At 38.2% G+C, this 27,202-nt stretch overlaps 1 protein-coding gene across 3 annotated transcripts in view; it reads right to left on the bottom strand.

Moving 5' to 3' along the window:
* Positions 1 to 1,147: 1,147 nt before the first annotated feature.
* KCNIP4 (potassium voltage-gated channel interacting protein 4) overlaps positions 1,148 to 27,202 on the bottom strand; it is a 1,210,338-nt gene continuing 1,184,283 nt past the window's right edge. For 2 of the 3 annotated variants that reach the window (XM_065878087.1, XM_065878088.1), the window contains exons 4-8: positions 24,544 to 24,614; positions 7,318 to 7,425; positions 5,104 to 5,208; positions 4,402 to 4,464; positions 2,614 to 2,661 (exon numbers count right to left, since the gene is read on the bottom strand). In XM_065878087.1, coding sequence (XP_065734159.1) covers positions 2,614 to 2,661; positions 4,402 to 4,464; positions 5,104 to 5,208; positions 7,318 to 7,425; positions 24,544 to 24,614 — 395 coding nt within the window. Of the gene's footprint in view, positions 2,662 to 4,401; positions 4,465 to 5,103; positions 5,209 to 7,317; positions 7,426 to 24,543; positions 24,615 to 27,202 lie in introns of all 3 variants that reach the window. The other variant, XM_065878086.1, reaches the window with a different exon arrangement.

Here is a 27,202-nt window from a genome sequence, read left to right as displayed (position 1 = left end):
ATAATAGTACAGTCTTGTGGGGTTAATTTTTCATGTTTTTTATGGTCTGTGTGAGCAAGTTATTTGGTTTACAATGGATGTGTTTGTATATATTTTCTAGTGCCTTTTATATGTAACATTTATACAGTTCGTGTGTAGCTGTGCACTTACTTTTAGACATTTTGCCATTTCCTGGGTTTTATATTTATCAAGTCTATGAAAAGTTCAAATAGTGGACAAACATTTGTGAATTCACTGTTAATTATTGTTTGTAAATATGTATTTTATAATGTAGAATGCTTGGAAATAATTTTGAGTATTCTAGTTTTAAGAAAAAAATTTTTAATGTGTAAGTAAGTTCTCTTATAAGTATGGTTGTTTATTACAAATCATTAAAACTACCTAAACTTCAGGTATTAATTTAAGTAAATGTTATTTTTGTAATTCATAGTCTGAAAATACTGACATTCAGTACATGAAGATACTCAGAAAATAAATCTTAAAAGTCTTACATGTATTCAGTGATTTTGTTGTGCTTGCTTATGTTTAACAATTAATTCAGTTGAAAAAGCTTTTAAAACGTAAGTTACAAGTAGCTCTGAATGTTGATGTTATAGAAGCTGATTCTGGATCATTCTACAGAGAAAGGAGTAGAGGGAGAGAAACATCTGGGCAGGAGGAGCGCCGTTAGGGACCCGGCTGGCCACACCAAATCCAAGGCTAACAGACTTCTGAAGGGCTGGAGATTAGGGGCAGCAATATTCTGTCCCAGAAGCCTCGGAGAACACCCTTTCTTTGCTCCATCCTCAGGTACCAAGAGTGATCTCTTTGTAATTCTCATTTCAGATCCAATCTCATGGATGTAACTTAAAATATGAGGGGTTTCTGAAGAGTGTTAACAGCAGAAATGCTTCTCCTCCCTCAGAGCTCCTATCATTCCTGGTCCCCTGGCTGGCACACTCTGTCCTCAGGTGTCTAGTCACATCCTCAGGTCGCATCCACTCACAGGCCTGCCTGCCCACTGGCCTTGCCCTGACTCCTCTATCCTTGCACTTAGCTCCACCCAAAGACCGAGATCTCTACCTTTTAGAAAAATGCCATAAGAAAAATGTAACGTTTTTAATCTAGTAATTATAAAATTTATCAATAAAGACCTGTAACATAGACAGTAGAGTTATAAACATTTTATTTGCTTTTATTTTTTCTTTTTGAAATACAAAATGTGCACATTGAATTTACACAAACACGTGATGGCCAAGTTCAGTGTACATGTATTGTACTACTCTTAATTTCTACACTGGTGATAGCAGGGCAGCTTTCAACATCCTATCTCTACACCAGAATAGATACCTGATTTATTGTTGCAAAGACAGTTGCAAATTTCCTCCTACTCTAGCCTCTTGGTCTTTCTTTGTGATATTTCTGCAAAACAGGGAAGATGTGTGTATCTTTAGTAATATTGTGGCAACTTTACAATTTTGGCTTAAGATCATTAAAAATAATCTGAATTATTGGAGTTTTATGATGAGCTAAATCATAATACAATCCAGATGAGTTGTTTAGCACTTACATTCCTTTTCTATTAAATTTTGATATTATAGTTCTCGATATAATGGAATCACTGGTGCTTTCAAAGTGAATGCTGCTTGCTGTTTGTTCCTGGTAGGCATTAGGGTAGCAAAGGTTTGTTTGTTTGTCCCTAAATGGCATCTAATGTAACGGTGCCATGAGGGAGTCAGGAAAGAGGATGGAATAGGCCTTGAATGCAGTTAAGGATTACTTGTTGCTAAGCATTGCCACGTACTGGATGACAGATGTCCTGACCCTTTGCTAAGCCTGTGGACATCCTCGCTTTGTTTCACACCTTCTTGGACTTCCACTTAGTGACATAATAGTCAACCTGTAGGATTGAACAAATCCAAAATTACATACATCATGTAGGCCTTGGCTGTAATATGTATTATGAAAAAATTAAGAAATGCTTATTAAATAAGCTTTATTAGGCATATGCTGACATCTGGTGATAAACTGACTTGTTTCATGTTATAAAAAAATGCCAGGTAAATGAATGTCTGTCTTTAACAAACAGAAGGAAGCAAATCCAGAGAAACTGGGACTATGTGTTTGTTCGTTTGTTTTTTTCCAATTGTAGTAACCTTGTTTTGTTTACTTGAAGTATAAATGGAATTACAGCATACAAACATGAAAACTAATATCTGGAAATTAAGTGCAGCTGCCAGTATTTCAGAAAACCATTTAAAATCCTGGGGCTGAATACATACAAATGAATAGCAAAAAACACAGATACTTTAAAATCACCGATACTGTGAAAGCCTCAATAATCCCATGGCTAAAGAATCAATAAAACTGTATGCCAGATCCTGTTACTTTTGAATATTCACAGGGTATGAACTGACTTAGAACATCCCATGAACTCAGTGGCATTGTGAAAAGGATGCAAATTATTTATAAATGGAAAACTCAAATCTTTTGGGGATTGCTTTATATTAAAACAAAGCTTGTTTGCATAATATGCCTCAGTGTAAAGCTGAACAATCTATGCTAAAAGTGGTAGCTCCAACTTTGTGTGATAGAATCGTTCACATTTGTCTGATTGAGGATGCATTCGACAAGTTAGATCACATTTTCAAAGAGCTGCATGGAGCGCATGATGTTTTCATCCTGTAAGGGAGAAAACGTGGAATTAAGTTCACCATATCGGCAAAGGAAAGTGCACTGTTTTGCCTCTAAGTACTGCCACCCTCCACCAACGCCTATGCCAAATGTTCAGATACTAGGGGTCTGCAAATGTAAATACTCTTCTACCCATTTTCCACACAGATAAGTATGGAGAGCCCATTTTGTTGAGTCTACTAGGCTTTAAACAGTTTATTTAACTCTGACTTGGTGTTAAGAGGGGCTATTTCTCAAATTATTAATAGAATGCCAGCATGGAAACTGGAGAGGCGCAGAGCATAATCAAAGCGAGCAATGCAAACTGTGGCATTTTAGGTAACCACCCGCCAAATCACAGAGACTTGTACACAGGGAAGGATACAGGGTTTGTGTGTGAGCTAAGAGCCAACTTCATAAAGACTGGAGGTTGGGGTTTAGGAAACAGGTTTGCAGTAATTACACCTCTCTTTCTGAGTCTGTTAGGGCTAAATCTGTGTGGACTTTGGGAACCTTTAAAAATGAATGGTCTCTCAATGCCAGAGAAAGGATTGTTTGTGAGAAACCATTGCCCAGTGTCTGCAGTTTAGCATGTTCCTTAGAAACTTAGGGGGACAGACTTAGGGCAGGATAGGGGCACTTGGAGATTGTGACTGTTTATAGCAGTGGAAAATGGTAGCAGAACTAATGATGACTTCCACTACCAGATGCCAAGTAACAATACCACCGTTAAGTAGGTTGATATCACTAAGTTCGTTCAAAGACTGTCACACTGAAATGTGAGTTGAGAAAAAGGCAGGCATCAGGAAAGGGAAAGTATATCAACTTGAAAATAATGAGAAAAACTAAAGCACCTGCAAACTTCATCTCCATAATTTTTTTTTTTCTTTTTTTTTTTTTTTTTTGCGGCATGCGGGCCTCTCACTGTTGTGGCCTCTCCTGTTGCGGAGCACAGGCTCTGGACGCGCAGGCTCAGTGGCCATGGCTCACAGGCCCAGCCGCTCCGCAGCATTGGGATCTTCCCGGACCGGGGCACAAACCCGTGTCCCCTGCATCGGCAGGCGGACTCTCAACCACTGCACCACCAGGGAAGTCCTGTCTCCATAATTATTTTAAAAATTCTTAATCGTGATTCTACCCACGTCAAGTCAACTCTAGGTATGCTAATACTGGTCTGCCACCAGATGGTGGAGAACCACATGGACTTTTCCTCAGGGAGAATTTTCTGCTGTTTAATTTTGTGACTGAAGACCATTACTGGTTCAGCCAAAGACATCTGTTGTCCACATACATTGAAGCAATGATGTTTCTCTTAGAAATCGGATATAAGTTTGGCCAGTGATACACTCTTGGCTGTACTGGAATTCTAAATCTATGGAGGATATGGTAGACAAGTTACATGTTATATGCTAGTTCTGGGGAAAGAACAATTCAAGTCTCACATATGTTTTATCCTCAGTGATGAATATTCTAAAGAATCTGAAGAGCAAAAACACACATGTGCAAGCTTCATCTCTCCAGGGCTTCCCTCATAGCCTGCCTTGGGATAGACAATAAATGCTGATGAACTGAATGTGCAAATTGGTGATTGTTTTCAGGGTGGTAGGCTTATTCATCTCAGCTATGTGGAAGTGGTGATCTTAGGCATATGATCTTTATACTTTGCTCAGTTCATGGTGGCTGGCTGGCAGGACTAAGTTCAGCTGTTAAGGAAGCAAAAGGGATAGTTCCTTTACTATCGTTACTTACTTTTTGGCAACTTTCGATGAATTCATCTATGGTAACGACTCCATCTTTATTTTTGTCCATTTTCTGTTCAGGAAGAAAAGAACGAAAAAATTTGCTCACACTTACCCCTTGATACCCTCACACTGAACTGAACGAGCTGAAGCTGATGAAAAGAAAGCCCAGCTGCTTATTTTATGGGGAGGAACTGCTTCAGAGCACAAACTAGTAGCTTCTTAGTGATAAGAATCGTGGCTGACTGATTTTAGGCTGTGGCCTTTTCAATAGAATGTGGTACAGATCTAGAGTCACTCTGTTCTAGTAAAGTCCTGCCCTCCAGCTATGACAGACGTCAGGCAACTTGCTGAAACTTTCAGAGCCTTGGTTTTCTCATCCGTGAGATGGGGCTAATGAGGATTTATAAATAACCTCATAGGAGCTTGTGAGAAATGAATGAAAACAAACACCCCAAAACATGTGAGACATGGCAATTGCCTGGTGTTCTAGCCAGGATATGGTGAGTGTTCAATAAGTGGAGTTATCAATATTATGATAAATTCAAAACCAAAATTACTAAATTAGTATGATGGTAAATATTCTATAGTTTTGTCTCTTTCAGTAAAAATTATTTTCCTTTACATTCTTTTGAATCATCATGATGCTTTGCAAGCATCAGGAAATTTGCTCTTAATTTCCCTTCCTCTTTGACTTCTATTGCATTCCTACCTGGAAAAATGTTTCAACGTGTTGTCTGGGAGCATCTTCTTTGAGGACAGGATATGTGCATTTACCCATCATATCGTATATCGCTTTCATTATATCAAGCATTTCCTGAAAAGGAAAAGGCAGTCACATGAAGCCTCATGCAATGTGAAAATAAACCACACCGAGAAGCTTTGACAGATTATCCCGACTCAATTTCAAATTTTTTATTTTTCTTTGATTCTTCATTAAATGTCTTGGTTGTCCCAGAGGAAAAGCCAATGGCCTTATGCCTTAAAAGCAGCAGAATCAGAATGTAAGAATCAAGTCGGATCTTGGTTTCAAAATGAATGAAATTCCCATGTATCTAACATGATCAGGAAAGAAACATTCTGGTTTAATGTTTGGACTTCTGTAGACTTCACATTGGCTATCTTTGCTTTATTGAGTTATTATATATTTTATATGTTGACTATCAATTTCTGTTTATTGACAATAAAATAAACTCCACATCATGAGAATTATACTAAAACTGATAAGTCTCAAAGCTCATTAGGGTTTTCATTGTGTTTTTCCTACTGTGGCTTTAACTAAAGTCACACATGTATATTAGTCAAAATATGACCATGGAAACACTTCGAAATTTTAATTTTTTTAATTAAAATCTAGTTTTTGATTTGTAAGTTTCAATCTTAGTGAAAATAATATCTAGTTAACCTAGACATTCAGATTTATTGTTTACACTTGTTTCCTTCATATCGAAGTTTCCACAGAAGAGTATGGATTAAGCTGATAATATGGATGTAATATATATTTATTTCTGAGAGTATTCAATTCCATTTTAAATGATAAAGCAGTTTGTAGTTTGTAAATTTTACATGAAGGCCTTTAAGATGTTTTGAGCATAGAAGTTTGTTTGACATAGAATTCATGTGATGTGTTGGGTGTAAATGGTAAGAACAGCATGTTTATGTTAAACATAGAAAGGGATAGAAAGGGATCAAAGGACCAAGAGATACCTAATATCCTGGAGGCACCTGAGTACTAAATGTTTATTTTGTACTAAATATACAAGAGACACTAAGTATCCAGGAGATATGCTCGATATACCTGAATACTTAATACTCATGAGGTCCTAATTCAGCCACCCATTTGTGAGACCCATCTGGCCCCATGTGTCTTCTGCTCAACAAATAAAACCCACGGCCATTGATCAGGTTAATTGTCACATTGTAACTGTGGTCAGGTGAACTTGTCCCTGTGTCTTCAATAGAGCAAGTTGATGTCATTGGCCCAAGATACCTTCTATTTGAAGAGCCCAATGCTCAAAACTCAACTCGGGGGAAAGCTAGTGAGAGAAAGAGGACATATGGACATTGAACCACATCCAGGCTTCAGGTAATGTGGTCTTTCAACCCTACCTCCACTCCATCCTAAATTTGTTATCTTACCCCATCCCGCCCCCCTTGCTTCTTGCTGTGTTTTAAATTAATTTATTAAACCACTTGATATGAGCATCTGAATTTGGTCTGTGAGGCTTCTTTTTTAGATAGCCCACGTGAGAGTTTATTTGGGGCTCCGCTATCACATCAGGTCATCTCCCACACAGTACAGGTCACTACATAATCCACACGATTTTAAAATTGCATCTGTTTCCATACGGACCACATTATATGATAGAAAAAAGGTTACAGGCCAAATATTCTAACGTGTGGATATATTTCCTTCCTATTTGATTCCAACTACTGTCTTTATTCCATGTACAGTATTCATTAAAATGCTATTAGGAGATCAGGATGTAATCCTTCTATGTTTTTTTTTTTTTTTTTTCCCTGTGGTACACGGGCCTCTCACTGTTGTGGCCTCTTCTATTGCGGAGCACAGGCTCTGGACGCACAGGCTCAGCGGCCATGGCTCATGGGCCTAGCCGCTCCATGGCACGTGAGATCTTCCCAGACCGGGGCACAAACTCGTGTCCCCTGCATCGGCAGGTGGACTCTCAACCACTGTGTCACCAGGGAAGCCCTCCTTCTATGTTTTATATTTACTTTGAAGACTAACCATAAACTATTTCTAGCATTCCAAATTTTTCATCAGAATATTTCCCCAGCACTACAGAAAATATTTTAGACTTCCTGAAAAAGTGATTCTAAAATAATAATTGTGATTGTTTAACATTTTGAAGTGAAAATATGAAAATAGTCTGAAGGCTAGCTGTGTTGGTGAGGCATTTCTTACTTCTTTAGTGATGTAGCCATCTTTATTTATGTCATACAAATTAAATGCCCAGTTGAGTTTTTCTTGTACTGTCCCCCGGAGCAAAATGGAAAGACCCTTGATGAAATCCTAAAAAATAAAAATAAAAATATAATTTGATACAACATTTCTAAAAAAGAAAAGTAAAACACAAACTCTAATGTAATTCTCTGTCCAATGATGGAAGCAAGGGTTACAACCCTCTGGATTTTGAACCATTTATTTATAGCAAAATGGTCCATGTGTTCCTGATTACCTTTTTTTCCAGAGATTTTTTGTGGGCATAAACCACTCCTTAGGTTTAATATTCTTACTTTCTAATTGGAAACTGTGACTTAAATCAACCTTGGAACTGGAAATTGTGTCAGAACAGACACCCCAACAACAAGACGCATGTGTATAAGTGGTATTACTTTCCACTACAAGTGCACACAATTCTTTTACTGAAAATAATCTAATAACATTGTAACTTTAAAAATACAAGCACACACATAACACAGTTCCCATGAACAAGATCTGCTAACAAGAGATATGGGCTGTCCTTAAGATATAGGCCAATTGAAGGCTTTATTTAGAAATCAAGTTATAATATGCATGGGGGCAGAAGTTAAGAGAATGGAGCTGAAAGCCAGGCTGCCTGAATTCAAATTCCATCTGTTTCATCTGATAGCTCTGTCCTCAGACAACTTACCATCCTTTTGCCTCTATTTTCATATCTGTAGAAGGGATATGTTAGTATCTACTTCTTAAATTTTTTATGAGGATTAAAAGAGTTAAGCTGTTTATAACAGTGTCTGGCAAGTGCATCAGCTATGTGTTTGTTCAAGTAAATGGAAACCTCAGTCAGTATCACTGTTAGGCTGATATGACTGAACGGCAGGCAAACCAGATTAACTTGATCAAATTCATATATGTTTGTTGTTCTGTAGGCGGGGTTAACATTACAATATGGTGAATTCTGATCTCACATAGAACTGACAATCTGTAGTTAGGTAGGAATGAAAGAGCAGGAGGTGTTACCAAGTCCAAGCTTTCTCTGCTCCCCGCAGGACAGGCCAGTAAATCTTGAGATGAGGTGTTGAGGCAAGGAATATGACTTTATTCGGAAAGCCAGCAGACCGAGAAGATGGCAGACTAGTGTCTCAGAAAGACCATCTTATCAGGGTCTGGATGCCAGTTTCTTTTATAGAACAGAGAGAGGGAGGAGGTGAGGAAGTAAAGTAAAAAGGCCATGAGTCTTGCAAATATCTCCTGAATGGCCAGCCTCAGGGAGGGGATGTGTTAATTTCTTCTTTTCTTGCAGCCATTCACAGGTGGACAGGGTCAGGATGCTTCCCTGAACAAAGGCACTTTGGTTTACCATTCAGGCGGAGGGGCAGTGTTCCCCAAGGCAGGCCATTATGTATAGGCAGTATCCTTTTAGTGAACAAAAGCGACGGGGAAGCAAAGGCTAAAGTAAAAGAAACAGATCCAACATGTAGTCAGATTTTGTTCTTCCCTGTAACAAAGGGAAATGCAGAAGTGGCCTCTGGGTGAATTTGTATTCTCTCTACATTTTTACATTCCAACGTTTTGTAATTGTTTTCCTGTCTTAATTTCTTTAAATGCTTTTTTTTTTTAAATGGGTGACATTCATGTAGTTCAAAATTTTAAAATATATAAGATTACTGATAAAAAGTATGCCTCCCATTCTTGGACCCTAGTCACCCTATTTCTTTCCCCTAGACAACTGGCGTTAGTAGCTTCTTGTATTCACTTCCAAAGAATTTTTGAGCATATACAAGTGTAAGGCATATTTATTTACACAAATGATAGTCTAACAGGCTGTTCTGTACTTTGTTTTATTTTTAACTTAGCAATAAATCTTGGAAATAACTCCAATCTTTTTCACTGTTGCATATGTATGAATATATCATAGTTTACTTAACCAATCTCCCATTGATGAATATTTAAAGATTTCCAATCTTATTAAAAACAAAGCCACAAAGAGTGACCTTATACATACATAACTTACATTTTGAACAAGTATATCTGTAGGATGAGTTCCTAGAAGTGGAATTGCTGGGTCAAAGGATTTGAACATTGGTAAATTTTATAGTTATTTTCAAATTTCCCCCCAAATTTCCCTCTCAAAATCTGTATATGAGAATAGTATAGCTTGTCAATACTATATGCCATCAAATTTTTTATCTTTTTCAATCTTAAAGGTTAATATTTCTTAGATTACTTAAAATTTGTATTTATTATGAATAAATTTGAGCATTTTTTCCAAATGTCTTGATTTATAGAAACTCTTTACATATTAGTGAAATTAGCCCTTGTCTGGGATATATCTTCAAGTATTGTTTCCCAGTTTATCATTTCTTTCAATTTTTATTATGTTGATTTTTGTGAAGTAGGCATCTTTTTATCTTTATATTCTAGATTTTGTCAGCCTTTTACTTTATATTTTTTGGTATCTGTCATATTGAAAAGACCTCTCCCATTCTGAAGTTATAAAAGGATACTCCCATGTTTTTGTTCCAGTACTTTTAAGGTTTACGTTTTTACATTTAAAGCTTTATTCCATTTGGAATTTACCCAATGTTTTTAGATAGCTGTCTGGTTTCACAATATTATTTGTTACCCACTGATTTGAGATGCAAGATTTATCATATCCTTAATTCTTTTATGTATTTATATTTCTGGAACTTATGTTTTATTTCATAGTATATCTGTTTATCTAAGCACCTCTACTACATTGTTTTAATTATTAAAACATTTTAATAATTTTAATAGCTGTAAGGGCTGTTTCCTCTCAACCCTTCTTTTTCAGCTATTTTCTTTCCATTTTTCCTTATTTAAGTATTCCACCTGACCCCTATTGGGATGTTTATTGAGCTGGAGGTAAATTTACAGATCAACTTGGGCAGGACTGACAACTACATGTTGATGAGTCTTCCTATTCAAGACAATAAGAAACCTTTCCCTTGTCCAGGTCATTTTTGTCATTGAGTATGTTAGTTTCCTCTTGCTGCTATAACAAACTACCACAGATTTGGAGGATTAAAACAATACTTGTTTATTATCCTCCAGATCTGTAAATCAGAAGTCTGAAATGGGTTTTACTGGGCTGAAATCAAGTTGGAGGCAGAGCTGCAGTCTCCCCAGTGGATCTAGGGATAGAATTTGTTCTCTTGCTTTTTTCAGCTTCTAGAGGCCACTTGCATTGATTGGCTTGTGGCCCTTTCCTCCATCTTCAAAACACAGTAGTCCAACCTCCTGTTGTAGTATCTCCTCTTTGCTATCCTGATCTTCCTGCCTCCCTCTTACAGGGACCCTTGGGATTACATTGGGCCCATCCAGATAATCCAAGGTGATCTCCCCATCTCAAGATCCTTAATCACACCTGCAGAAAACCTCCTTTACCATGAAAGATAACACATCCTACGTCCGGACATTAAGATGTGGACATTTTTGGTGGGTCTTTATTCAGCACACCAAACTCTAATACATTTTAAGGCCTTTTGTTTTTTCCAAGTTGTTCTTTCACATTTCTTAGTTATATTTATTTCTAGGTATTTTAATCCTTCTGTTGCTGTTATAAAGGAGGCCACAAGAATTCCTTAGTAGGCAGAGAAAAGAGACACAGGCAACAAATCTTGAAAATAAGTTTCTCAGGAGGTAAGAGAGGTCAAGAGAAGAAAGCATTTCACTAGGAAAGGATGGTTCATCTTGATACCAATCTGCTGGGGAATGAAAAGAGCTTAGTGAGTCAGCAACGTGGAGGTCACCAGTGACTAAAGGGAGAAGCTTCAGTGGAGGGGAGGGAGCAAAGAGTGATAGAGACTGTTAGAAAATTCACCAACCATGGCTGCATGTGAAGACAGAGGGACAGGGCTATATCTGAAGAGGAGGACAGGACCACAGAAGAGAGTTTTGAAGATGAGCACTTTGAACACTGAAGGGACGAATCTAAAAAGAGGAAAATAGTAAAGATGCGTGTGTGTGAGAGAGAGAAAAAGACAGAGAGAGAGAGAGAGAGAGAGAGAGAGAGAGAGAGAGAGAGAGAGAAGTGGACTACTCCTGTGATGGTGGGAGAGATGGAGATGGTCTGCCCTGGGAAGAGAGGAGGCACATTTCCTCAGCTAATACAGAAGGAAGCAGAACACCATGCAGATGCCCACAGCTGAGAAGAGGTGGAAAGATGAACGAATCCTCATCTGAGACCTTTAATGGGTGTTGTCTGCTTGGGAGTGAAGGACATGGTGGAAAGGATAAGAACTGAAGGTTTGAGGAGAGAGAAGGAGACAGCCCTGCTCCTGGACAATAAGGTGACTTGTGCAAATTACAGGAAGCTGCAGCTCCCTCAAAATATTTTTCTGCCATCTGCTGGAAAATTGTTGTAACAAATGGTAAACCTGTAGTATATAATATACTGTAATTAAGAGGTAATGACCCTCCTTGGAGTTGTGTAGTATACAACTTGCAAACTATGTAAGATTTGGCTTTTTTGGAAGGTATAAAATAGTCACTGCAGAGCATGGGAAGGTAGGCTTACCAGAGACGGATTGCTGGACAATTTTGAAAAGCCAGATGAGGTGGATGGTTATCAATATAATCCTTACCTGTCACTTCATATCACAAAGTAATAGTTATATGCCTTTAGCTGGAAAGAGAGGCTGGACACAATATCCATGAAGATATGCTTAGAGCATTGGTTTTCAAGATGTAGACTGCTGCAGAATCACCTGGAGGGCTTGCTAAAACAGCTTGCTGGGTCCCACCCCAGAGTTCCTGATTCATTAGGTCTGGGGTGTGGCTCAAGAATTTACATTTCTAATAAATTCCAAGGAGATGCTGATACTGCTGGTCCAGGGATTACACTTCGAGAACCACTGGCCTGCAAGAATCATCACTGGCATTGGCCCCATCACCAAGCAGAATAGGCCAGAGCAACAATGGGAGATTTAAAGTCATGTGTGGACTTTTGTTGTTTGCCTCCCTAGTTGGCCCCTGTTTCCATTTGGTGCTCCATCTAGTTCTGTGGAAGCGCACTCCATCTGTGGCTCTAGTGATGGAGCCATGACCTGGGCAAAATCAGGAAGCACCTTTTATTCCTTTGGTCAAGGCAATTGGATCTGTGGTTGGCCTGCAACTGAACCCAGTCTACATCAGTGATTTTCAGGACTTCTGCTAGGAAGGGGTATGACAGAGATGCTTTTTCTTTCCTGCCTGGGGAAAAATCAAGCCTGGAGCTCAGGAGCTGCTGGCATCTTCTTGTAACCGTGAGGGAGCCCACTCTTAGGTTGCAGCCAGACCTATCTCTGGACTTCTTATTCTTTTTTTTCTTTTTTTTTTTAAATTTATTTATTTTATTTATTTCTTTTTGGCTGCATTGGGTCTTTGTTGCTGCGCATGGGCTTTCTCTAGTCGCGGTGAGTGGGGGCTACTCTTCGTTGCGGTGCGCGGGCTTCTTACTGCAGTGGCTTCTCTTGTTGTGGAGCATGGGCTCTAGGCACACGGGCTTCAGTAGTTGTAGCACATGGGCTCAGTAGTTGTGGCCCGCAGGCTCTAGAGCGCAGGCTCAGTAGTTGTGGCTTGTGGGCTTAGTTGCTCCGCAGCATGTGGGATCTTCCCAGACCAGGGATCGAACCCGTGTCCCCTGCATTGGCAGGCAGATTCTTAACCACTGCGCCACCAGGGAAGCCCCTGGACTTCTTATTCGCCAATACAGTTATATTGTTTTTGTTAGTGTATGATTTTCTATTATTTGTGAACAAAAGTACCCTGATTCACAAGCTGACATCTAATTCCCATCTTTCTCTTAAATACTATGTATCCTGAAACTGCATACATTGAAAGATAGCTATGAACCTTGAACACGCCTCTCTCTTTTAATATACCATCTTGCAGGATGATATCAATAAACAGTTATTTCAGAACAGGAAATAACTATTTGTGCAAAAGGAAAATGAAAGACTCAAGGTATCTTGTACTGTTCTTGCTCCATGCTTTTCTGAATGGTAATTGAAATCTGTCAAGCAGGAGTTACAAGGCTAAAAAAAAAACAAACAACTCTCAAGAGTACTTTTCACAATCACCTTACTTTTGTCTGTGAAAGGTTACATCTGTTCCCTAATGTACAAAACTGATAGATGGGGATTGGTACTGAATTCTGGTTTCTAATATCTTATGATAAAGGCAATAGAAGGAAAAAGGCATAGAGAAATGACCCTATAATAACCTAGTCTTGTTCTATAGTTAGCTCTATTTATCGACCAGGCATTTATTGGTGCCTTAGTGCTGGTTACATACATTCTGCCCACCATTCCCACACTAGGAGCTGCATCAAAGACCCAGCCTTGAGAGAGCATGTGTTATTGAGACCATCTGGATGGTATACATGACTGGACCCAGGTAAGGCCTGGAAAGTCATACATGTGTTTAGTATATTTCTTACTTTATGCTTGCTTTTACATTTTTAGGAACATTTTTAAAGTTGTTTATTTTCTCTGATATGACCTCCCTTGACTGGAGTTAAACTTCCATAGTGGCTGAAGGATACAATTTCAGGTACTACCTAAAGTTTGCATTTGTTTGGAACTAATAAAAGATATCAACATGTCTAAAATAGAAGAATGTATATTTTCCAAGATTTGTAGCCTAATTTTATCAGGCGAAAGAGATAAAATACTTACCTTGATTGATATACCATTCTAGTTAGGTAATTTAATATCTTAAAAGATGAAAACAGCCACATTAAGCTAGAGGAAAGTGGTTTGATCTCCCTGAAGGCCATTAAAAATTAAATAATAAATAAATAAAATCACAAATATATAATAAATGTATATGTAAATATCATGCTTGATGTAGGTAAAAAATACAGAAAACTATAGAAGAAAGTTGCAGTCACACATAATCCTATCACCTGTTCACACTGAATATTCCCACTCTTTTTTAGTGCATACTTTGGCATATACTTATAGTACAAGCCATATATTATATACAAAATTATGTTTATATCACTTAAATTACAAGCATTTTCCAATATCACTGACAATTCACTGTGACATCATTTAAATAACTACAAAGTAGGTTTAACCGTATGAAATTGCCCATATTTTTTATCATATTTGCCAAGAATTTCATAAGATAGTTTCATATGGTCTAATCTAATAATACTAGCACAATGAATTCTGGACACTTTGGACCCCAAACCACAATAAGAATTACAATTTAAATGGCAGCCTAGTACTTAAGCAAGCACACACACATACATACACACACACAAAATCATACACCAGAAACTAAAGTTATTAGTCCATTTCCATTTCTCTTCTATTAATTTTTTAGTACTCTTGTCATTAATGTCTAAATCAATTTTACCACCTGCTAATCATTGCAATCTCGAGTGTGAAACACTGCTTTGTCTTATGAATATATTCTAATTTATTTAACCATTCTTTCTTATTGGTATATATGTGTATTAATTTAAATTTTTCTTTATTGTACATGACGTTGTAGTAAATACTTTTCTCCAACTATTTCCCATCATTCTGACTTATTTCCTAAGGAAAGATGTGGAATTCCTGGGTTAAAGGGCTCTGGGAACACTGAAATTTATTAGTAGTAATGAGGACGGTTTATCGATGTGTGTGGGGCTTGGTATTAGGCAATTTCTATGCATTACTTTATGTCATCCTCACATAACCATAGCGAATAGGTATTGTCGTCCTTATATTAAAGATGGAGGCTCAGAGAAAATACGTGATTGAGGCAAGGGATGCAGCCAATGAGAATTAGAGCTGGAAACTGAACCCAGAACTCTGACTCAAAGCCCAGGCTCTCATTTTGTCTAGAACTGAAGCAATGGGCTGTGGTTACACAGAAAAGTATGATATAAACAAATGCTACATCTCTTTTTTCTGATACTATAGGACATAATTGTAGGGTGATATGAAACAGTGACTCACAGTGATTGCAATTTTACTAATAACATTTGTAGAACATTTGGAGGTACCAGGAATTCATAATTCTTGCCATGAAATGACATGCATAAATGAATTAGAAAATGGCCTTAGCTTTTTAAAAGGGAAAGTGAGTCAGTATGTGAATACATGTGTGACTAGGAACAGGATAAGAAGATAAGATCAGCTGAAGAAGAATCCCAACAGTTAGATGCCCAGGAAACAGAAGAAAAGAGAGTAAGCAAGAGAGAGAGAGACAGAGACAGAGAGACATTGATACCAGTTTTCTGAGACTGACCAGTTGTTATACAGGATCAGTAACATTACTGAGCATAGTAATTGTGCCAGACCATTTTCTAAACTCTTAAGATGCATCATTTAATCTGACAACGAGCTTGTGAGGTATCTATCCTCATTATTTCCATTTTACATTGAGGAAATTCAAGCGCAGAGAGATTGAGGAACCTGCCCCAGGTATCCCAGCTAGAAGTGGTAGAGTTTGGATTGAGCCTTCTGACTCACAAGCATGTGCTCTTTCAGATGAGATTTCTGGCACCTCCTTGGAGATTGGAGTGTTAAAAGAGGAGACTGAAAAATTCTAGGACTGGGTCAGAAAAAATAGAAGATGAGGCTGGAGCATCTTGTAGTGTCCAAAAGTAAGGAATGAGCAAAGAAAGAAACAAAGCAAAACAAAAAAATAAACAACCACAATGATGGGGCCATGTTGAAGCCAACTGAAAGAGCTTCCAGTGGACCAGCTGGAACAATTTAAGGGAAAAGATAAGATATTGAACTATAACTCAAGTATAAAATATATGTCCATTAGTCCACACCGATATGAATCACTGGTGGAATACATTCATAAATGGAGGAGAAGAGACAAATCCTTCTCTTCTTTGGAACAGAAGAATTCCAAATCAACTATATGTATACTCTACCCTTAAGGAGACGAAGCATAACTCCCAATCTGTAAGTGTGATCTGTGCATAACTTCCTTCCAAAGAGTATGGTTTGGAAAGAGGGATAAAAGTAACTTTACAGTAAAGAAATTACCAGCACTGCTTCGACCAGGTGATCAAGGTTTACATCAAACTGTCATAAATCATGTTGATACTATAGCCTCTTGTTATATAATAATAAAAGCACCTTACCTCTGTGGTCTTCCTCCTCAAAACACATATCCCTATTCCAATCATTAGAAAAAACATCAAACAAATCCCAACTGAGGGACATTCTGCAAAACACCTGACCAAAACTCCTCAAAACTGTCAAGGTTATCAAAACAAGGACAATTTGAGAAACTGTCACAGCCAAAAGGAGCTTAAGGAGACATGGTGAGTGAAGGTAATGTAAGATCCTAATAGAATTCTGGAACAGAAGAAAGGCTTTTGGTAAAAACTAAGAGAATCGGAATAAAGCATGGACTTTAGTTAATAATAATGTATCAACATTAGTCCATTAATTGTAACAAGTTTACCATATTAATGCGTGATGTGAATAACAGGAAACTGGGTGCGAGGTGTATGGGAACTCTCTGTACTATCTTTGCAGTTTTTCTGTAAATGTAAAACTGGTCTAAAATAAAAAGTTTATTTAAAAGATGATTTAAAAAAAGATGACCTAACCTTCAGACTTTTGAAGCAGATAGAGATATTTATTGGATGCTTTTTCTCTTGTCTCTCTTGTAATAATCATCTGCTACCCCAACTTTCATTAAACATTTCAGTGTATGATAAGAGGGATTCAAAGAACTTGCCCTTGGAGGCCACAGGAATGTGGACAAGGGCAGCCATGGCTGGAGGAGCTGGATACCCCACAGCAAGACTATAAGGACAGAGCAGGCCAGAAGGACAGGATGACAAGCAAAAACTAGGACACATGCAGCATGGCCGCAGTCCTTGGGAATCAATAGAAATGCATGGGTGAGGCCCAGGTTAAAGAACCTTTGTGGCAAGAATTGTTGGATTCTACAAAAATTAGTCATGAAAATGGGGGAATGTCAGCTCCATAAGGACAAATTGGTGTCTTTTGTTCACTGTTGTATCCCCAGCACCTTGAATATATATATATATATATATATATATATTTTAATTTATTTTTTGCCGCCCCGTGCCGCATATGGGATCTTAGTTCCCAGACCAGGGATCGAAACCGCACCCGCGCAGTGGAAGCGCGTTGTCTTAACCACTGGCCCACCAGGGAAGTCCAAAAAATATTTGTTAAATGCAGGAACGAAATGAAAGGACATCTCAGCTACCTTTCCCTTTACTTCGCCAAAGAGCAAAGCTCCTGGAACGGGCACAAGAAAAGAAGAGGAGAATTATGTGGACAGGATGTGTAAGTGTGTGTGTGTGTGTGTGTGTGTGTGTGTGTGTGTTGAGAGATATAATAAAACTTAATGATTTAATCTGACAAAATGGAATTCTATACCTATTGGTAACATTGCCTAAATAATTCCCCTTGATGCCTGACATCTCAAAAGAAAATAGCTATTTAACTTGACAAAAATGACTCATCCTAGAAGGAAAGTTTTCCTGTAACCATAATTGATATCTGGGGAGAAAAAAACCATTTTTTCTCATCACTGTGAATGACAAAGGGATTATTTTGGGGGCTTTATAATGCCTCCCAGGGTACCACTCACATTTCATTCTGTCATAATTGAATTGTCAGTGAATGGTGTTTTCTTGAAGCTCTGGACTGCGGCAGTCCTGCTGTCAATCATCAGTTACCTGTAGTAAGCAGGGATAGCTATTCCAGAATTGTTCCAAAGGAAAAGTACATCTTCAGACAACAGTTCAAGTAAACTTGCCATTAGGGATGTGCTCAGAGGGGTGCACTGCTCTGATGGTGGTAATATTCTAGAAAAGGTAACTGTTGAAACGGTGGTAAAAGTTCAGGGTTGCTTTTGCAGTCAGCAGTTGGGTCATTCAGTAATCAGTGCGTGGGATGAATTACTGAGTGGTAATTGTAAACACTGGTGATAATACTCAGTAATCAAATCATAGAAGACCATCTCAGATGTCTTCCAGCAAACATAGTGCCTCAGTATCTCCCTCTGCAGGAGGCAATCTATTGTGAGGGTTAAGAGTGGAGGTTGGAAAACTATGGTCCAGGGCTCAAATACGGCCCACCATGTGTTTTTGTTAATAGAGCTTTATTGAAACACAGCCATGGTCACTTATTTCGGATTTGTCTGTGGTTGCTTTTGTCTACAACAGCAGAACTGAAGTGGTAGAATGAAGACTATATGGCCTGCAAAGCCAAAAATATTTACAGTTTGGTCCTTTACAGAAAAGTTTGATGACCCCTGGTTAAAACCAATAGGTTTTAGAGACTTAGGTAGAGCTGAGGTTCAATCCTCGTTCTTCCATTTACTAACTATATGACTTTGGACAAGTCACTTAACCTAAGTTTGTAATTCCTCATCTCTAACATGTGGCAAGTAATACATGTCCTTTATTTTTTATCTGCAACTTACCACCCCCATCCAAAAATTCTTTTGTAAACTGAAAAAGAAAAACCTTTACCGGGAAGACAGGGGAGGTGGTGAATTTTGGTGCCAAAACTCATGCCAAAACCTGAACTGAAATGGCATGAAAGTATTCTAATATCTATCTATCTATCTATCTATCTATCATCTATCTATCATCTCTATCCTTTATCATCTACTATCCATTATCTGTCCATCGATCACGTTAATCAGAAGACACTAAAAGCTATTTTAATACTTCCAAATCATAGTAGCTTGACACAGTATAAGCTTATTTACCACTCACACACAGTGAAATACGAGTGGGGCTGGGGTTCTGTTCCATGTAGTCATTCAGAGATCCAGCCTTCTACTTTGCTGGAAGGCAAACTGAAATATGTAACCTCACAGTCTCCATAGATGGGAAGACAGAGGAAGGAGATGTGGTCACTTCCACTAATCTCCCAGTGGTCAAAACTCAGTCCTGGTCCCACCTAGCTGCAGGAGAGGCTGGGAATACGGCCTAATCATGTGATCATAGAGCAGAGCACATGGACATTGGACCAGTAGTGCTCTCTGCCATATTTATTGTTTATCATAGTTTTACTGAACAAATGTTACACCCTTGATTAAAGCATACTGCAGACCCTGCAGGAGACATTAAATAATATAGAGTATAGGCACAGCATTACGTTTCTAAAATCTGCAAGACTCTGAAAGAAACTCAGCTGGCTCCAAGGACTTCAGATGAGGGACTGGGGACCTACATATTCCTCACCGGCAGGATAGCACAGTTGCTAAGAGATGCATTCTGGGCCAGACTGCTTGGGTTTGAATCCTGGCTCTCCTACTTTCTAGCTGTGTGACCTTGGGCAGGTTGCTTAACTTCTGTGAATCTCTTTCCTCATTTGCTAAAATGACAAGTTACTATATGTAATTCATTCAGCCCAATGCCTGACTCATAAGGAGTGCTAAACAAGGGTCAGCTGGTGTTATTGTGTGTAGCTATTACTATTGTTAATGTTATTTTTACACACTTAGGACAGTGATTGACACACATTAAGTGCTTGTTTTATAATCAGATGCAGAGCAATCTTTCACAGCATCACAGAGCAATCATCTGGCCTGTGCTTGGATGTTTTCAGTGTTATAAGATCACTGTGTAATAAGATGGCCAATGTCATTCTTAACCGGCTTCATTAGAAAAATCTCCCTTGTAGAAACCACGGTGGTTAACATCTAATAAAGACTGAGGACATATTTGGTGCCGGGTACTCAGCCAAGCCCCTAACTGACATCACTTTGTCGTCCTTCCTTTACCCTGTGAAGTAGCTTTGCTTGCTGATGATTCGCAGAGATGAACACTAAGCCCAGAGGGTTGAACTACTCAGCCCAGGGTCTCACAGCCACTTGGTGGTGAAGGGGTGTTAGATCCAGTCATATCTGGATCCAGGGCCCCTCCTGTCTTACTCACTCTACCCTTTGGAATTAAGCAAATTAAGTAGGAAACTTCCATTTCCCTTTATCTCAGAATCAGGATGGTCTCTGCTGTGCCTCCCAAGATGCTATTGTTACCCCAAATATGTTCACTGCCTAATCATTTCTGTTTTCTAGAGACTTTTCAGGTAGGTAATCAATTGAGAAACATAACTACAATAACTTAGTTTTAATTTTGATTTAACATTTATTAATTTAACCATTGGTTTGTCTTTAAAGAAAACAATTTTTTTACCAACATGCTTATAGTATATAGCCATTATAACTAATTTCCCAAATTTTAACCAGCATTCATCACAATTACTGTGACGAATATTACGTATTACAATAGCGACATTAGGCATGGTTCCATATCATTAACACCAGACTAAATTTACATGTGAAATTGGATACAATGTGCTATAAGTAATTGATGGAACGTTTCTGATACATTAAGTTCAAGTAATGAAATCACTAGCAGTCTTTGTCTTACTCAAACTAGCTATGAGAGATTGTATTAGGTGAACTGGAATGTTTGACTTTTATGTTATGGCTAAACTAAGGCCAGTGCAGCGGACACTAATACAATATTGTTCATAGGCTGCCAAATCGGAAGAAACATTACAGGGGACTGGTACCTATGACAATCTCACGTCTTCCCCACTAAGTGCTGCCGCCACATCGGAGTCGACCCAACTGCCCTCGCCTTGACCACTGCCAGCTTCTCCTCCTATTTTCCCGGTGATATTTCTTGGTTAAGTTGTGAGATGACACATTGAGTTTCCTGGCCCAGCATCTTCATTTTAGTAGCGCTCAATCTCTATGAGCATCTAGTATGTGTGAGGAAGCACTTTGCTGCCCTGGTCACTCTGCCCCAGGGCCAAACTGAATGACCTCTCAGCAGGCTGCACCTTCCTTTTGTCATCCTGACTCCACAAAGTGTTGAAATGTAAGTCTACCAATTTAATTTTAATATCTCTTGAACTTGTCTCCTCCTCTCCAATGCCTTAACTGTAGTTCGGGCTGACATCAGCTCCTGTCTGGACTCTTGGATAAATAGCTGCTAAATGGACTTGTTTCTAGGAACACAGCCCTGATACCTTAACTTCCCCGCTGAAAATTCTCCAAGGGCGCCTCACCTCCTGCAAGATGATTCAGCCCCCCTAGCATCCTGCCTCAGATGTGTGAGGATCTGTCCTCCGCCTCCTTACACAGTTTTCCTGTCACCCTCCTCTTTTGTATTCCACCTTCTAGGTGGTTTACAAATGCTTTCTCTTCATTCCCAGGCCTCTGCCTCACTCCCACTGCTTCCCATCCTGAGCCATTATTCTCTTGAGCATCTCCGGCTTGTCCTTCAGACCTAGTTCATCAAGTCCATGGGCAGGCTTCCCTGATACAGCCCCACCAGTGCCCTTCCTTGTTGATTCCACACCATCATCTGCTTTCCTTTATCCTGGCACTCACTGAAATTTCTGCTCGTGTAAGATGCACCCTTCCCAATCCTAAATATGCATACCCTCTAAATTATCTGGTTCCCATTATAAACAGTGACAATTCTGCCCCCAATTCCAGTGTGTGAGTGGGGATTTCCTCACACCATCAAGTTATCTCCAACACCAGATGTGTGTCTTATAATTGAACTTAACGCTGATACTTTCTACCTGGAGACAGAGCCAGATACTACATCATTGCCCCCTCCCAGCCCCCAGCTTCAGATGCTACTTGCAAGTATAGGTTGTCACCTGTGCTTCTGACCAATGGGTTACATATTGGAGGTTCCAACAAACCTTTTCTAGGGTTCAATGACTTTGCTAGAGCAGCTCACAGAACTCAGAGAAACATTTACTTACTAGATTATTTGTTTTTTGTAAGAGGATATATCTCAGGAACATCCAAGTGGAAGAGATGCACAGAGCAAGGCATGGGGAAAGGGCTTGAGCTTCCATGCCCTCTCAGAGCCCCCAGCTCTCCCTAAATCTCCAGGTGTTCACCAACTGGGAAGCTCTCTGAATCCTGTCCTTTTGGGTTTTTAAGGAGGCTTCATTACAGAGGCATGATTAATTAAATCATCGGCCATTGGTGATTGAACTCAGTCTCTAGCTCCTCTCCCCTCTCAGGAGGACAGGACGGAGGGACTGAAAGTTCCAACTCTCTATAATCAAGTGGTTGGTTCTCCTGGCAACCAGCCCCCACCTCTAGCTGAGGTTCAAAATTCACCTCATTAACGTAACAAAAGACATCTTTGTTGTTCTCCTCACTTAAAACCCAATGTTTTAGGAGATCTTTGTCAGAAACTGGGGACTAAGACCAAATATATATTTCTTTTCTTGGATATATATTTCTTATTATAAATCAAAATATCACACATATATTAAAGAGTGATAATAATTCTACTCCCTAGAGACAAAGCACAGCCATTCAGAATATAAGCAAATAGATGATTTACACATTCTACCCATGTAATATAAATAAAATATACATAATAAAACAAAATAATACATAATATATAAGTAAATGTAATAAATATATAAATAAAATGTATTTTATTTATTATTATTCTCTTATAAATAAATAATGTATTTAGCTATGTGAATACTCGGGAAATATTTCATCTTACTGATGCTTACATGTAGTATTTTATGAACAAAATTAAATACAAATCACTTGAAGTACATAATTTGAAAAGGGATTTCCTTATAAAATTGCCAGTGTGGTGAATGTAGCATTTTGTTATATTTAATTTCTTTCTTCTATCTCTCACTTACGGACCTTCGAGAGCAGGGTTTTTATCAGCTTTGTATTTCCAAGGCCTACCACAGTAACAGGCCCACAGTGGATGCCAGTAAATACTAATTAAATTGTTTGCTTTCTGGGTTTGCTGTCATGCAGTTGGGAAAATGCACTTTTCTTGTATAAACATATAGAAAGTACTAGAAAGCAAACTCAATGTGTGCTGTCATTCGCACTTATTTTGAAAGATAAGAGCAGCTTCTTGACAATACAATGAGGGAAAGTAACTGTTCTTAGGCTTTTTCTTTCCTCTCCTCAAAAATTATCAGGCAGTACTAAGAGAGAAATTTATAACAATAGATGCCTACATCAAAAAAGGAGAGATGTCTCAAACAAGCAATGTAACTTTATCCCTCAAAGAGACAGAGAAAGCACAAACTAAGCTTAAATTAGAAAAAGGAAACAACAAAAATTAGAGCAGAAATAAATAAAATAGAGAATAGAAAAACAATAGAAAAAAAAATCAATGAAACCAAGAGTTGGTGTTTTGAAAAGATAGACAAAATTGACAAACCCTTAGCTGGACTAAGAAAAAAAGAAGACTCAAATAAATAAATAAATCAGAACTGAAAGAGGAAATATTGTAACTGATGTTACAGAAATAAAAAGAATCATAAGAGACTACTATGAAAAATTCTGTGCCCACAGATTGGATAACCTAAAAAAAAAGTGGATAAATTCCTAGATACACACACACAACTTACCAAGATTGAATCATGAAGAAACAGAAAGTCTGAACAGACCTATAACTAGGAGATTGACTCAGTAATCAAAAACCTCCCAACAAAGAAAAGCCCAGCAGCAGATGTCTTCACTGGTGAATTCTTCCAAACATTTAAAGAATTAACACCAATGCTTTTCAAACTCTTTCAAAGAATTGATGTGGAAGGAATACTTCCAAATGAGGTCAGCATTACCCTGGTGCCAAAGCCAGACAAAGACATCACAAGAAAACTACAGGCCAATATTCCTGATAAACATAGATGCAAAAATCCTCAACAAAACACTAGTAAACCAAATCCAACAGGACATTAAAAAGATCATGCACCATGATCAAGTAGAATTTATCCCTGGGATGGAAAGCTGAATCAACATATGAAAATCAATTAATGTGATATACCACACTGACAGAATTAAGGGTACAAATCATACGATCATCTCAATAGATGCAGAAAAAGCATCTATTGACAAATTCAATACCCTTTCATGATATATACTGTCAACTAGGAATAGAAGGAAAGTACCTCTACATAATAAAGGCCATACATGAAAAGGCCATAGCTAACATCACACTCAGTGGAGAAAAACAGAAACCTTTCTTTCTAGGATTAGGAGCAGGGCAAGATTGCCTACTCTTGTTGAGTGTTCTTATTACAATAATAATAAAGGAATAAAAGGCTCAAAAAGCAAAAAAAAAATTACACCACCAAACTCAAATTTTCACCTTAGAAGCACTAAATCCCTTTCAATGTGTCTAAAGTCAAAGCATATTAAAAAAAAAAAAAAAAATCTAAGACTTACCTCAAAACTTACAGCTCCATTGTGGTCCGTATCAAATGCATTGAACAGAAAATGTGCGTATGTGGTTGAGTCTGAAATGTCGAAAATAAAATAATAAGTTAGCATTTCAATATGCTACAAAGGATTTGTATAGCATGTCCCAAGCCTCTTTCTATCCAGGAAAATTTACTCTACCTCCTTTGACTTGTGCTTTCTTCTCAGCTGCCCACCTTCTCTCCACAGAGGATTGTAATTTGAGATTCATAGGTGTGAGTTACCTACAGAGGCCATTGGTGACAGAAGCTCTCTAAGTTTTTGGCTGGAAATGCTCTGAACACATGGGAGTCTTGGGTGATGTTACTGACCCTGGGATGAATAATGTTACCATAGGTGGGTGTGAGGATTAACAAGACGCATCTGGAAATTGCATAGTGCTTGGCAGGGACTATCTCTAGAAGAAGTAAAATAATAAAAATACTAATAATGAGGCACAGATGAATTGCTATTATTGATGCTGTTATTATTAGTTTGTTCATCATTTTACAACCCAGATAAGGATATCAGGACTCAGAGAAGTTGAGAAACTTGCCCAAAGTCACACAGTCCGTAAGGAGTAGAGTGGAATATAACTTAGGTCTTTCTGACCAAGAAGCTAAGCTAGCCCATAGCCAGTAAGGCTGCCTGATGAAGTGGAAACCAGGGTGATTTGGGAAGTTTCTGAGGCCATGTTGAAAGTGGATTGTGTGGTCCTAAAGGTTCCCAGTTGAAAGCAGTGAGGAGCTTCTGCTTTGCCTGGGTCCTGGATGGGATTAGAGGTTCTGGGCAATGGTAGACAGCTTTGGACAGCTCTCTTGTCCCAGTGCCATACGATGGTACCTAATGATAACTGAAGTTCTCTGAAATCTAACACTTCCTCTGAGTTTGCTTCAAGTAGGTCATTTCCCTCTAATTTTTCTTTCCTTCCATTTTTCTCCTTTGTCTCCCTAATCTCTGAAATTTCTGCCTTTATATTTTTAAAGTATATGTATTTTTCTTATTGTTTTCTTAGTGTACAGTTTTCATTTTTAAGTGCTTCTGTGCTTGACCCTTGATCAAATTTACGTGATTCTTTTAAATGTTTCATCTCATGGGTTTTAGCCTTTTATTGTAACCTTTTTTATATTAAAAAATTATAACCTTTTAGCTCATTGGCTCTAGCCTTATATCTTCTTTTTAAAACCTCATCTATTTCTATTTTATAACTTTTAACCTTTATTTTTACTGGGATTTAGCAAAACTTCTGTTCGCCTTTTACTTTATGAATTGCTTTTTGAAACTGTCAAGAAAGTAAGTCATAGAAGCAGGAGTAGAGAATGGCTCTCCCCAAATAAGGGAGGTCAGAGGTCATGCAAACTTCTCTCCTAGCTCTCAAGCATCCATGGCCTCTGTATGGACTGTCTTCCCTGAATGCTTCACCCCAATGGTTAACTCTGTGGCAGGCCATATATTTCACAAGGCAAATTGTATACTCAGTTTCTCAAAATGGTGGTGGCACTTTCTTTCACCTCTTATCTTGAAATATGACGTGAGGAACCACTTATTTTTAAACGTATGAATTAATAACACTGTTTACAATGAGCCAAACAGGCACCACAACTGGGCCTTAACAGTATGTAAAACCATTGTTTGTAGAGTGGATGTCTATCTTGTGTTTACTGGTCACAGGAAGAAGGCCTTTGGGGTATGAAACCAGGGTTTTGACTACAATCAATTTAGTGAGATTGTTGGGAAGTTCCATATAGAATTATCAAGAATTGTCAGTCTATTTCTATTTGCAAAGTTGTTTTGCTCTCAACAGTACTTTTACATAGACTTCTTGAACTATTTAGTGCCCTGTGGAGAAATGAGCTGACAGATGGTATGCTAAACTTATTTTCAGGGAAGAAAAAATAAGGGATTTTGCATATTTTAAAATGAGCTTCATTAAGCAGGTCTCTTGTTACTTTATTTATACAGTAAGAGTAAGTGCCTTTACCTTAGCAAGCAGAACTCACCATGAAAAATGGCTCAGAACAAACGATGTTAGCAGCTTTTAAAAACTTAAAACACAAGATAATGTAGGCATACAATAATTACCATCCTTCTCAGATGAGGTTGTTCTAGTTTAAAGCTTGACACATGGGACACACACTCTCAAGGTTTTCCCTAATGTGGTTCAGAGGACGTCTTTTTCCTCTAAATGTACCTTGGCAAGTTTCCTGGAAGTGAAGCCAGTTTTCTAACCTACATATACCAGGGGGAGAGAGGTTGCTAATACAGTAGTGGAGTCAGATTGCCCGAATTTGAATCTCAGCTCTACCAACTATTAACCGTGTGACCTTGGGTGTGTTGTTTAACCTCTCTGTGACTCAGTTTCCTCAGCTACATAATGATAACAATATGTACTTCAGAGAGTCATCATAAAGAGATTAAATGAGGTACTATACCCAAAGTTCTTAGAACAGTCCTAGGCAAATATTAAGTGTTCACTAATTATTAGCTATCATCATTAAATAAATGTGATCAAATTTTTTTTTTTACAGATTAATACAGTTCACCTGAAAACATTTCTATTTTTTGTGAACTCTCAATTGTGTATCTAAGTGACTGAAGTCCTAACCTAATGGAACTTCATGCTCAGTGAAAACCAGTACAATTATAT

Source organism: Phocoena phocoena, chromosome 5 (assembly GCF_963924675.1).
Source record: "Phocoena phocoena chromosome 5, mPhoPho1.1, whole genome shotgun sequence".
In the NCBI taxonomy this organism is placed as follows: Eukaryota; Metazoa; Chordata; class Mammalia; order Artiodactyla; family Phocoenidae; genus Phocoena; species Phocoena phocoena.
The sequence above is the reverse complement of the archived record's forward strand: the minus strand, read 5'-3'. Positions and strand labels throughout refer to the sequence as shown.